Source organism: Petaurus breviceps, unplaced genomic scaffold (genome assembly GCF_028583685.1).
Source record: "Petaurus breviceps papuanus isolate PSGF00001 unplaced genomic scaffold, PetGlider_PUasm1.0 37, whole genome shotgun sequence".
Classification (NCBI taxonomy): Eukaryota; Metazoa; Chordata; class Mammalia; order Diprotodontia; family Petauridae; genus Petaurus; species Petaurus breviceps.
Genome location: NW_027186296.1, coordinates 29,060,273 through 29,072,698, shown reverse-complemented (window position 1 = coordinate 29,072,698; position 12,426 = coordinate 29,060,273). Strand labels below are relative to the sequence as shown.

General features: G+C 35.1%; 1 protein-coding gene across 3 annotated transcripts in view; it reads left to right on the top strand.

Annotated features, from left to right (window-relative positions):
• SLTM (SAFB like transcription modulator) overlaps positions 1–3,407 on the top strand; it is a 47,668-nt gene extending 44,261 nt beyond the window's left edge. For all 3 annotated transcript variants that reach the window (XM_069098160.1, XM_069098159.1, XM_069098158.1), the window contains exons 20-21: positions 14–174; positions 2,709–3,407. In XM_069098160.1, coding sequence (XP_068954261.1) covers positions 14–174; positions 2,709–2,817 — 270 coding nt within the window. In that variant the 3' untranslated portion in view covers positions 2,818–3,407. The remainder of the gene's footprint in view (positions 1–13; positions 175–2,708) is intronic.
• Positions 3,408–12,426: the final 9,019 nt, after the last annotated feature.

Sequence of the window (12,426 nt, the reverse complement as noted above, 5' to 3'; positions counted from 1 at the left end):
ATATCTTTTTCAGCATTATTCTGAAGATCGACATGTGGTTGAACGCCATGGTCGTGAAACAAGTGGACCAAGAAAAGAATGGCATGGTCCGAGTTCTCAAGGCAGTGGATATCATGACACAAGGAGAATGGGTGATGGCCGGGGAGGAGCAGGCATGATACCCCAGCATACAAGGTAAAATAACTCTTATTAATCTTTTTCTGTGTGGTTTTTTTTTTTTTTTACTTCAGATAATGTTGAGTACCCACCATGTACAGTACATTTCTGCTAGCTCCTTTTTGGGGAAAGATAAAAAAAAAATAGAGTAATAGTACAGTTTTTCCCTTTGTGGGTTAATGTTTATTTCTCCTCATCAAAATTTGATGTGACTTTTATTTATTTAAACAAATACTTGTTTTTGTTGATTTCTCACTCTGGAAAGTGAATGTTTATCCATAGAAGAGGGAGCCATGCTCTCTAGATTTTTAATCTACCATTCCTTTTTTTTTTTCCTACCATTCCTTAATGGGGAAAAAAAGTAGGAGTCTCACATTTTATCATTCCAGAAATTGCGAGAGCACATTGAGAAACAATATACTGACTAGGTTCTCCCATGATTATAGTTGTAAATAATATATGTCAGCATGATGATAGAGAACTGACTTTAGAGCCAGGAAGACTTTTGTGTTCACTTTCCTCTCCTTGATATATGCGACTGTATGACCCTAAGCAAGTCACATAAGCTCTCAGTGCTCTTGGAACTCTTTGAGATAGGAAGTTGCTGCAAAGGTGCCAACTTTTGTTTTAGTAGAGGGAGTTTCCTCATTTGGAAGATTCCTATTCCAATGAAATCATTGTCTAGTCCTTATCCCAAATATGGTTTCATATTCCTATATACATAGAATTTTGGAAATGGAAGGGACTTCAAAGGTTGGCTGCTCCAAACTGTGTTTCCAAATAAGAAACCTCCCCATTGAACAGGTATTTTATCTAATCCAGCCTTTGCTTGAAGACAGGAAGAATCTAGTCAGCCTTTGTGCCATGTATAAATCTTGAGTGTTAGGAAGTTTTTCCTTATTTCGGACCTTGATTTGTGCTTCTGCAATTTTATTCATTACTCTTATTGTCTTCTAGGGCCAAACAGAATTCTAATACCTCAAATCTTAACTTCTTCAGATATCTCCTAGTTCTTTTGGCCAGTCTTTAGTGTCCAGATTTAGAAACAGTACTTCAGATATTACCTGACTAGTGAACAGGACAACAGTACTCTCAACTTCATGGTCCTAAATACATAACTCTCAGGGCAGCTTTACGTTGTATTAGCTTTCTAGGCTGCCATGTTACATTGGTGACTTATGAAGCTTTTAATACACATCTCCCCATTTTTTAAAATGAGCTGCTTTTTAGTGACACTTCCCATGTCTTAAAGTTGTCTTTTTGACCCTAAAATTTTACATTTGTACTTATTACACTTCATCTTACTATATTTGGCTCAATATTACTAACAATGTGTTGAAACGTTTTCAGATCTTGTTGCTGTCATACTAAGTTAACACTCATCTGAAGCTAATCTGTTAAAACCCCACTGTCACAATGCTTTTAAAACCAAATTCATCATTTCTTTTCCCACCATAATCAGTTTTGACTGTTTTCATGTATTCACCCAAGGATTTTATTTTATAATATACTTTCATGAGCTTATATCAATTTTTCCTTTGAAGTATCTCTTTCCTCCTTCTTCATTCCTTGCTCTTCTCCACAGTCTAGCACCTCCATATTTGGACTAGTATAATAGCCAGTCTCCCTTCAACTAGTCTCTTTTCTATCATGTACTAATTTGAAAATGTGATTGACTTGTTTAGAAAACCTTAGATGATGTCTCATAATTTAATAATAATCAGTGATATGGTCAAGAGCTGACCTCAGGGTCAGAAGTACCTGAGTTCAAAACATTTCTCTGAAGCATGCTGATCTTGTGACCTTGGGCAAGTCACCTAACCTCATTGCCTCTTGACAACTAAAGCTATAAACTGCCAAGCAGGTGCCAATATGCACTGGTAGAGGGAATTTCTCAAAGGAAGTGCCCTACTGATGAAATTAAAGCTCTGATGTCCCATTTCTCCCTGGCCAAAAAAAAAAAAAACCTAAACTCCTTAACATGGCATTTAAGTTTCAGACCTTTTGTAAACTTAACCTTGTTCAACCTCTAGCCTTGTTTTCAGATTAGACAACAGAACTCTTCATTCTGTCTAGCCTAGTATACTTAATATCCTACAAATGCACCATGATCAGTTTTAACTTCAAGTCTTTGCTTGTGTTCTTCTTCCCTTCCATCTAAATTTTTGCACAGCTTTTGGCATCTACCTTCTCTTCCATACAGCATCTTAAAAAAAAAACCAGCTGTTTCACGTCCATTTTTCTTAGACTTTTCAAACTTTTTTTTAACATTTCTCTGTAACACTCATTTACTTATATGCCAACTCATGTTAAATTTTTTAATGTATGTCTCCTCTGCCTGTTTTAAGTTACAAACAATGGTGGTCTAAGTCACATTTGTTTTATGTATTCTTTGGTTCCTATATAAGATGCTTGATTTCTGGATGTACGTGCATTTGTGGATACTCTTTAAAAAATTTTTTTCCAGTGCCTTTGTGGATACTCTTTAAAATGTTTTGTTGTTTTTTTTTTCCAATCTGATCTTTAACACTCTCTTAAAAATTTGTTTCCAGTAACTCATCACCAATTAATAGAATTGTGCAGATCACAGGCAATTCTATGCAAAGAGGAAGTGGCTCCGGATTTAAGCCATTTAAGGGTGGACCTCCAAGAAGATTCTGAAATCAGCTGCTTAACATGGTTTCAAGATAATTTATTGAAATCTCTTGTAAACTTTTAACAGACAAGTCAGAGGACAAATGACTTATCCAGGAGTTTGGTCAAACTCCTTTTCTCCCCTTTTCTTTCTTTTTTAAAAACATGATTGCTTTCCTCAATTTGAGAAGGTATTTTAATAGTTATGTTGTAATTTTAAATAGTTTTGTGTATCTTTTGAACATTTTTCCTTGCAGCACTAGAGTCCCATTCAAGAAGCAAAGAATATTGGAATGGAAACCGTTTTGTTTTAACACTGTGTGAATATGAAGAGTAGTTTGCAACTGTGTAATAGTCATTTAAGTTACCAGCATTAGCTCTGTGGTGTCAGGCTTTAGAGTTAGCTACTTTGTCACAAGATACATATTTGTGACCTCCATTTTGGAGGTTATACAAGCTAAGAAAAACATCTGCTGTCTAATTTGTAGAAAATAAAATTGTTTCTTGCATTTCTGAGTATTATGTAACCTATTTTTGCAGAAGGTACTGTTACATTAAGTGCATCTGTGTATCCTGGTAAAAATATTCCTTTTTGAAATAAACCTTCATATTCTGTATAGTTGCTTAAGTGTTGAACATTTTTAATTACATAATGAATGTATTTGGGTTTGTGTGGGAATATAGTTAAGTATAAGGAGGCCTTGAGCTGTGAATGGAACTTTTTCTGAATTGTATCATTAAGTTTCTGTCTGGGTAATCAACCAGGAAACCATTATCTGATAGATAAATTCCATCTCTCAGAATTGTTTTCCATGTTCCCAACTTTGTTGAGATGTGGAAGAAATCCAAGCTTGAAGTAAGTGAATCCACTTGGATTTTATATGTAGGAAAACATTGCTGCCTTTGGTAAAAAAAAAAATAAAAATTCACACCAAGAATTCTATGAGTCTTTGTGTTTACACCTTTAGGTCAACATTACAATGTCCTATGACACTAATATAACCAAAACCAAAATTATAGTAGATTACTGATGTTCACTTATAAAGCTAGTTTGTCTTTTTTTTTAGGACTTAGGCCTGTCTGTTCAACTTTAGCTGAGCTCACCCTAGAAGAAAGAAATTTTAGTTACAGAAAGGTAACATATACCTACTTCCAGTAGTATAATTTAACTCATCCACAATGGAATTAAGCATCTTCAGAATTGTGCTCCTCCAGCACTATCACTATAACCCATGCTTAAAATCATATTTTGATGTAGAGAAAGAAGTCATTCATTCAGAGTCCTGTCAATTCTGCCTTTATAACCTCCTACATAAAATGTTACAACAAATGATAAAGGATGGGAAATCCTGTATCTAAAAGAAGATTTGTGCACCAGTGATCTTAGTGTCAACATTTATAAAATCCTAAAATTATTTAAATTTTCTCACTTTGAACACTAAACAAATAATGTACTTAGCATCTTATTTTAGATGTATAAAATTTCCTGTTCTTTAATAAATAAATGACTTAAAATCTTGCAGAATTCGTGATAGAGCTGAAACTAAAACTTGAGTCGTGATATCTGGACCTACAGTGGCTACTTCTCTTGACTATACTATAGCATTTGACCAATATTGCCTCCCATTCTTACTTAAAGTACCTTTTGGCAGATACTTAGACCTCTGCAGTATCTTCCTAAGTGGTCTTTACTTCCAGCCCCTCCCCAGCCATCCTTTAGACTGTAACTAGCCATGCTTTCAGCTCATTTAGTACTCTTGTTTTTCAATACCTTAGTGGTCTCCCATTGCCTGTAGCCAACTGGCCATCTTTTAAAACAGGTATCACCACCTACTTCAAGCACTTTTGATAAGTATAGTCTGACTCGATGTGTAGCCAGGGAGTAGCAGGAAGTCTTTTTTTTTTAAACATCATACAAGCATTTAAAGTAATTTTGTCAGATAAAGAGTTTTTCTTCCTAACATCTACCTCATATCTGACCTGATAATGTCTCTTGGCCAGTTATAGGAAACATGAAAATGGGAAAGAATGCTCAAGATAATCTCGTCTTGGGGTGCTGCTGGTGTGTTTAAAAGTATGGAATTCTTAAAAGTTACTCCAAATCTTTTCCCTTCTCTTCAAGCCTCCCATGGCTCTTTCTCTCTGTGGAAAACTCATGCACTAGTTTTTATTTCCTTCCTTTCTCCTGATTACTGCCTCCAAACACACCTGTTTTCCCTTATTTTGTGGTTCTGTGAAAGGCTACCCTGCACCAGGGTACTGGCTTTGCCTAGAAGTCCCTTTTTCCATTGCCCAAAGAGCTTCTGGCTGGACTCCTTGTGTAATTCCAGAGTGGAAGAGGTTAAATGTAATTTCATATTTTTGATCATTACTCTTTCAGGTACCAGGTTGTCAGGGGTTTGGAGGCATAAGTATGTCAGAGATGGTACTCTGCTGTTCAGGCAGCACCAAAACTACTGCATACATTCATATGTTAAATTCATATGATTATTCATTAAAGAAGCTTTTTACTATGCCTGAGGTAATAGGATGTATTTCCTTGCTGCTTTACGTTTGGATTCAGCAAAAATGTGCAAAATCTGAAATTATTTCAAGGTGTATTTTAGTCATTTCTTTTATAGAATTTTTTAAAATTCAGTTTTATTTTTGGTTTTGAATTTCCTTTCTCTTCTTTGCTCTCTACCCGTAAAGAAGGTAAGAAAAATGACCTATTATAAATGCATATAGTTATGCAAAACACATTCTTGCATTAGCCATGTCAGAAAAGAAAAAAGGCTTCAGGCTGTCCTTGAGTCCATCAATTCTGTCTGGAAGCAGATGGCATGTTTGTTTCATTGTGAGTCCTTTTGAATGTTGGTTGATCAGAGTTCTCAAGTCCTTCAAAGTTGATTATCCTTATGGTATTATCTGGTTGCACTCACTTTACTTTGTATCTTTTCATACCAGTCTTCCCAAATTTTTCTATTTTAGCAATTCCTATTAGCACAATAAAGCATCATCAACTTTGAGTACACATTGGGCATCTCAATGTTACTGATTTTTGAAAAAGTATTTCACAGAGACCAGTGATTTGTAGCCTCAAGCATTTATTACAGATTTTTAAATAAAAAATATCAATATAATTGTAACTATAATTGCTTACGTATAAGTTAAATTCATAAAGTATAACATTTTATCCTTGACCTCGACATTATTGCTCAGTCCTAAACGTTCTCACCTGAGTTTTTAATGAGATGTCTCTTAGGTGTTACCTGTCCCAATTGTTTCTTTTCACTGTCCTTTGCTCAGACTCTTTGCATGGGTGTACCTTAAGTCTCTGCCTTGTCCCTTTTCTGACTTGTTCATTCCATTAGTTTAATTATTTGATTATCATCTCTAGGCAGGTGAATATGAAATATACTCATATCTCACCTAAGCTCCAATCCTTTAATCACCAAGCATCTGGTGAGCTTTGCTTGGATGTCCCATAAGCATTCATTTCTCCTCCAAGATTCCTTGTTTCTGTAGAGGGCACCAGTTAGACATTTATTAAGTGGGAACTATGTGCCTGGCACTGTGGTAATCACTAGATCACCAGCTATGAATGTACAGATTCATAACCTCAGTTATTCACAATTCTTTCATCCATATACCCCTATAGCCAATCAGTTATAAAATCTTGAGGGCCTTTATTGGTTCCCCTGACTCCTTTGACTTGAATATATTTTCCATGCTACTGTAAAGTTGTTTCTCAAGCACTGGGCATCCACATCATTCCCCATCATTCTGCTGCTCAAGAAGTGGCTTCCTGTTGTGTTTCAGCTAAAATACAAAATCTGGTTTGGTTTTTTAAACCTTTCACAAATAGCTTCTGCTGATATTTTCAGGTGTATTTCTTACTGTTGTCTTTCATGTCCTTTCTGCTCTCTTCCCCTCCCCCCCCCACTCCCCTGCATTGTAATATTTCATAAAATTCTTTGCAGGTTTTGTTCTTCAGCTAGGTGTCACAGCAGATAGAACACTGGACCTGGAGTCAAGGAAGACCCAAATTAAAAGCTTTACCTCACCCTCTTTCTTACTTTATGACCCTGGGCAAGTCATTTTGCCTCCATTTATTTGCCTCAATTTTCTTGACTATAAAATGGTGGTAATAATAGCACCTACCTCCCAGGTTATCAAGATCAAGTTAGACAATAATCACAAAGTGATTAGCAAGTGCCTGGCATATGTTATATGCTATATAAGTTAGCTATTATCATATTTACTGCTCAGTTGCATTACTGTTTTCTGTTACATGAATATTCAGTGATTCATTTAATAACATGTAGATGAATGTAGAAGGCCTGGATTTAATATCCCTCATTATTTTTGTATATTCAAAATTAGTAACTTAAAATTTTTGCCCATCTTCACTTAGAACTTTTTCATTATCAATTAGAAAATTATCAATAAACATGAATATTTCCATTGACAGACCAGAAAAAGAATATCATGTATTAGATTATGAACCTATTACAGAATGTTTCTAATGAATTTTTATTCATGTCTGACTTTATGCCACTTAAATTTTCTTTATATTCTTCATTCTCCACCTTTCTGAGACATCCCTAATAAAGAATTTTTTTAAAGCTATGAGGAAAAATTTCCAAACCATTTAGTACACTGAAAAACTCTGAAAATAATTGTAATGCAGGTGTCTTCTTTGGGAAGAAGCTTGCTCTTTGTAATTTCACAACATTGATTTTCAATTGTTTTATGTTTGTTTTGTCCATTTATTTTTTAGTCGTGTATATTGTTTTCTTATTTACCTCACTTTGCATTATTTTATTTCAATCTTCCCATGCTTCTCTGTATTCATCATTCGTTTCATAGAATACAGTAATATTATATTATATTCTTGTATCACAGTTTGGTGAGCTATTCCCCTATTTCTATATGCAATCCATGGACTATTTGATACTTCTGTTTAAATCATTTTTCCCTCCAGTATCCTTCCCTTCTCTCTCCTAGACAGCTATCCCATATAACAAATAATATTTTTTTAAAGACAAAAGAAAGGAAAAATCAGCATAACTGATAATACATTGGAAAAAATGAAAATACATGCAAGATACCATACTCTGGAACTCCCCTGCAAAAGGATGGAATGGGAGGGTTGGTTTCTCATATCTCTTTCTTGAGCCATGCATGTTCTTTGTAATTTTCACAATACTAACTTTTAACTTTTTTTGTTTTTCTTTCCATTTACATTGTTGTAATAATGTATATTTTATTGACTTTACTTTTTCCTGCATTAGTTCATGTCAACTTTTCTATGTTTATTTATATTAATCATATTTGTCATTTCTTTCACAGTAATATTCCATTGCATTCATATACCACAATTTGTTTAGCTATTCTGCAATTGATGGGCATCACTTTGTTTCCAGTTATTTTATATCACAAAAAGCACTGCTATAAATATTTTGGTTTATATGGGGACTTTCTTCTTATCTATAACCTCTTTGGGGTATAAACCTGGTAGTAGATATATTCCTGTTTTAATCTTTTTATTTGCAAAATTCCAGATTGCTTTCCAAAATGGTTGTACTGATTTACAACTCTACCAACAGTACACTAATGTTCCTGCCTTTCCACAATCCCGCCCGTATTAACTATTCTCATGTTTGTCATCTTTGCCAGTTTGTATGGTGTGAGGCAAAACCTCTGGATTGTTGTGATTTAAATTTTTTGTGTTAATATTGATTTGAAGCATTCCTTCATATGGTCATTAATAACTTGCAATCCTTCCTTTGAGAACTGTTCATTTTCTCTGATCATCTTTGTATTGGGAGAATGACTTTTGGTTATATGTATGTATACATGTAATAAATTATTAATGTACATTATATATAAAATAAGTTAATATCAACATGCTATATAAGGTCACATTTCCATTCAGAATGGAGTGTGTGTTGTAAAGTGTTAGTATAAGCCTGATTTCTGTCAGACTGCTTTCCAGTTTTCCTAGTAGATTTACTAAACAAGCAGTTCTTTCCTAAATAATTTCTCTTTTCCCATTTATCATACTGGGCTACTTTGTTTTATTGTTTCTGATTATTCCTTGTCTAATCTGTTAGGTGGCACAATGGATAGAGTACCTGACTGGAGTCAGGAAGACTAATTTTCTTGAGTTTAAATCTGGTCTCAGGCATTAGCTGTGTGATCCTGGGCAAGTCACTTAACCCTGTTTGCCTGAGTTTCCTCATCTATAAAATGAGCTGGAGAAGGAAATGGTAAAGCACTCTAGTATCTTTGCCAAGAAAACCCCAAATGGAGTCACAAAAATTTGGACATGACATGAGACTGAACAACAAGAAATCTCTTCCATTGACTCATTTTATTTTATTTTATTGCCTTTTGGAGGGCAATTGGGGTTAAGTAACTTGCCCAAGGTTACGTGGCTAGTTTTGTGTGTGTGTGTGTGTGTGGGTGTTAAGTGTCTGAAGCCGGAACCGAACTCGGGCCCTCCTGACTCCGGGGCCGACGTTTACTCACTGCGCCACCCAGCCGCCCCAACTCTTTTTTTTAAACCATTACCGGATGGTTTTGATGACTGTTACTTTATAATACAGTTCGAGGTCTGAAAGTACTGTTTCCCATTTCCCTTTTCATTATTTCCCTTGATAATATTCTACATATTTTTTCCAAAGGAATATTATTATTTTATCAAGTTCTGCAAAGTATCCCTTTGACAATTTTATTGGTATAGCATTAAAAAAAATTGTAAATTAACATTGGTAGTATTGTCGTTTTTTATGATTCACATAACTCATTCAAGAGCATTGAATATTCTTCCAGCTATTCAAGTTTTTTAATTTTTTAAAAGAGAACATTCTATTTGCATATTGACAGGTATTTTGTGTGCTTTGGTCAATTATCTCCAAATATTTTATGCTTTTTGTAGAAGACCCCTGCTGGCTTTTTGTTGTTGTTGCTTCTTTGGAGGGCAGTTGGGTTTGTGACTTGCCCAAAGTCACACGGCTAGTAATTGTGTCAAGTGTCTGAGGCCACATTTGAACTTGGGTCCTCCTGACTCCAGGGCCGGTGCTCTAGTCACTGCACCACCTAGTCGTGCCTCCCCCGCCCCCCCCCCTGCCCCCCTGGCTGACTTTTCAACATGAAAGATGCCTTTGCCCCCTGTGGCACACTCACCCTGGAAGATCCTTCCACCTCTTAAACCCTCTTCTCTAATTGCTGAGTTCTTCTGAACTTCAGTCTTGAGTAAGTCTCCAGGTCTGCCATGCTCATTCCTTTATAACTCTCCCTGGTTGTCTCTTGACTTTTCCTGACTTCTGTGCCCCTACTTGTTTCCTTCTCCCCTCCCCCCACTGCTTTTCACCACCCCTTTAAGTATTGTTTTACACTACTTGAATGTAAACTCTGAATGTGGGGACTTTTTTTTAATTCCCAGCATTTAGCACTATATTTAGTTTAATAAAAGCTAATTAACTTGACTCATTCTCTATTTGTTCATTTTGCCTTTGTGACTCTGAGCAAGTTATTTTGGCTTCTTTGAGCCGATTTCCCCAAATGTAAAAATATGTATCACAACATTTCCATTTGTGTTCTTCATCCATTTTTCAAGGCCTTGCCTTATATTGAAAGCTTTTTAGAAAAATCTTTTCCCCACTATGATTTTGTTTTATATTGTACCTAAAGGGAGAGTACGTCTGTTACTTTAATAGTGAGCTGTGTAAAATTCACAATCAATTTAATTGTCTTCCTTTTTTTTTTTTTTTTCTGGCCCATGGTAACAAAATGTCTTAGTTCCAAAAGTGTCACAAAAGCTTTCTCAAAAGTTGAGACAATTAAATTTACTTCATTAATTCAGTCAAAAGCTACCTATATAGATCCCAAATCTATTTATAATATGTATATATGTACCACTGAACATATACAAATTATACATTAAAAGTACATACTCTTAATTTGACCCATTATTTTAATATACATTTGGTTATTATATATGAACATCCAAGAATCTTCATATAAATGTGAATCATTTTACTAAACTTTCATTCTTGACCATTTTTATACATTTTCCAAAAGGTTTTCCCCCAGTGACATGTAAAAAAAAAATTTCAACATTTTTAAGATTGAGTTCCAAATTCTATCCCTTCCTTCCCTACCCTCCTCATTGAGAAGGCAAACAATTTGATATTGGTTATCCAATGTGTAGTTACACAAAACATTTTCATATTAGCCATGTTGTAAAAAAAACCAAACTATAGAACGAAATAAAAACCAAAGGAAGTTTTTTTTAAAAGTATGCTTCAGGGGCGGCCAGGTGGCTCAGCACCGGCTCCAGTGTTGGGATGACCTGAATCAAATCTGGGCTCAGATACTCAGCACCACACCCAGAAATAACTGGCTGTGTAACCTTGAGCAAGTTACTTAAACCCGATTGCTTTAAAAAAAAAAAAAAGTATGCTTCAATCTGTTTTCAGACTCACATCAGTTCTTTCTCTGGGCATGGATGGCATTTTTTCACCTTAAGTCCTTCAGAGTTATCTTTTGTCATTGTATTGCTGAGAATAGCTAAGTCATTCACAGTTGATCATCATACTATGTTGCTGTTAATGTGTACAATGTTCTGGTTCTACTTATTTCACTTTGCATCATGTAAGTCTCTAGATTTTTCTGAGAGCATCTCATTCATTATTTCTTATATCACAATAGTATTCTATCATGATCATATTCTACAAATTGTTTAGCCATTGCACAACTGATGGGCATCCCCTCAATTTCTAATTATTTGCCATCAGAAAAGAGTTGCTAAAAATATTTGAGCATAGTTCCAGAATTGCTCTACGTAATGGTTGAATCAGTTCACAACTCCACCAGTGGAGCCTTGGTGTCTCAAATTTCCCACATCTCCAACATTTATCATTCTACTTTTCTGTCCTATTAGCTCATAATAGGAGTGAGGTAGCTTTTACCTACCTTGGTATTTACTCTGCTTGATATTTTTAATTCACATTTTCCCAATCAGAGCATTTTTTTTATATGACTATGGATAGCTTTGATTACTTCATCTGAAAGCAGAATTCATAGGTTTTGATAATTTGTCAGTTGGAGAATAGCTCTTATCTTTATAAATTTGATTCATTATTTCAAAAATGAAGCCTTTATCGCAGAAACTTGCTTCAAAAGATTTTTTCAGTTATGATTGCTAAATCTATTTCCCTCCATCCTATTTCCTCCCTTTTTATTTTATTCTCTCCTTTCACCCTGACCCTCCTCAAAAGTGTTTTTTTTTTCTGATTATTGCCTTCCCCAATCCACCTTCCCTTCCATGAGCACCCCCACCCTTTCTCTTATCTTCTTGCTCTCCTATTTTCCTGTAGGGTAAGATAGATTTCTATTCCATCTTTGAGCCAATTCTGATGAAAGTAAGATTCAAACATTCTCTGCCACCTCCTCCATCTTCACCTTCATTGTAAAAACTTTCTTGCCTCCTTGATGTGAGATAATTTATCCCCATTCTACCTCTCCCTTTCCCTTTCTCCTAGTGCATTCCTTTTGCACCCCTTAATTTTATTTTTTTTAAATCTATTTTTAGTTTTCAACATCTACTTCTGTATGATTTTGAGTTCCAAAATTTCTCCCCATCTT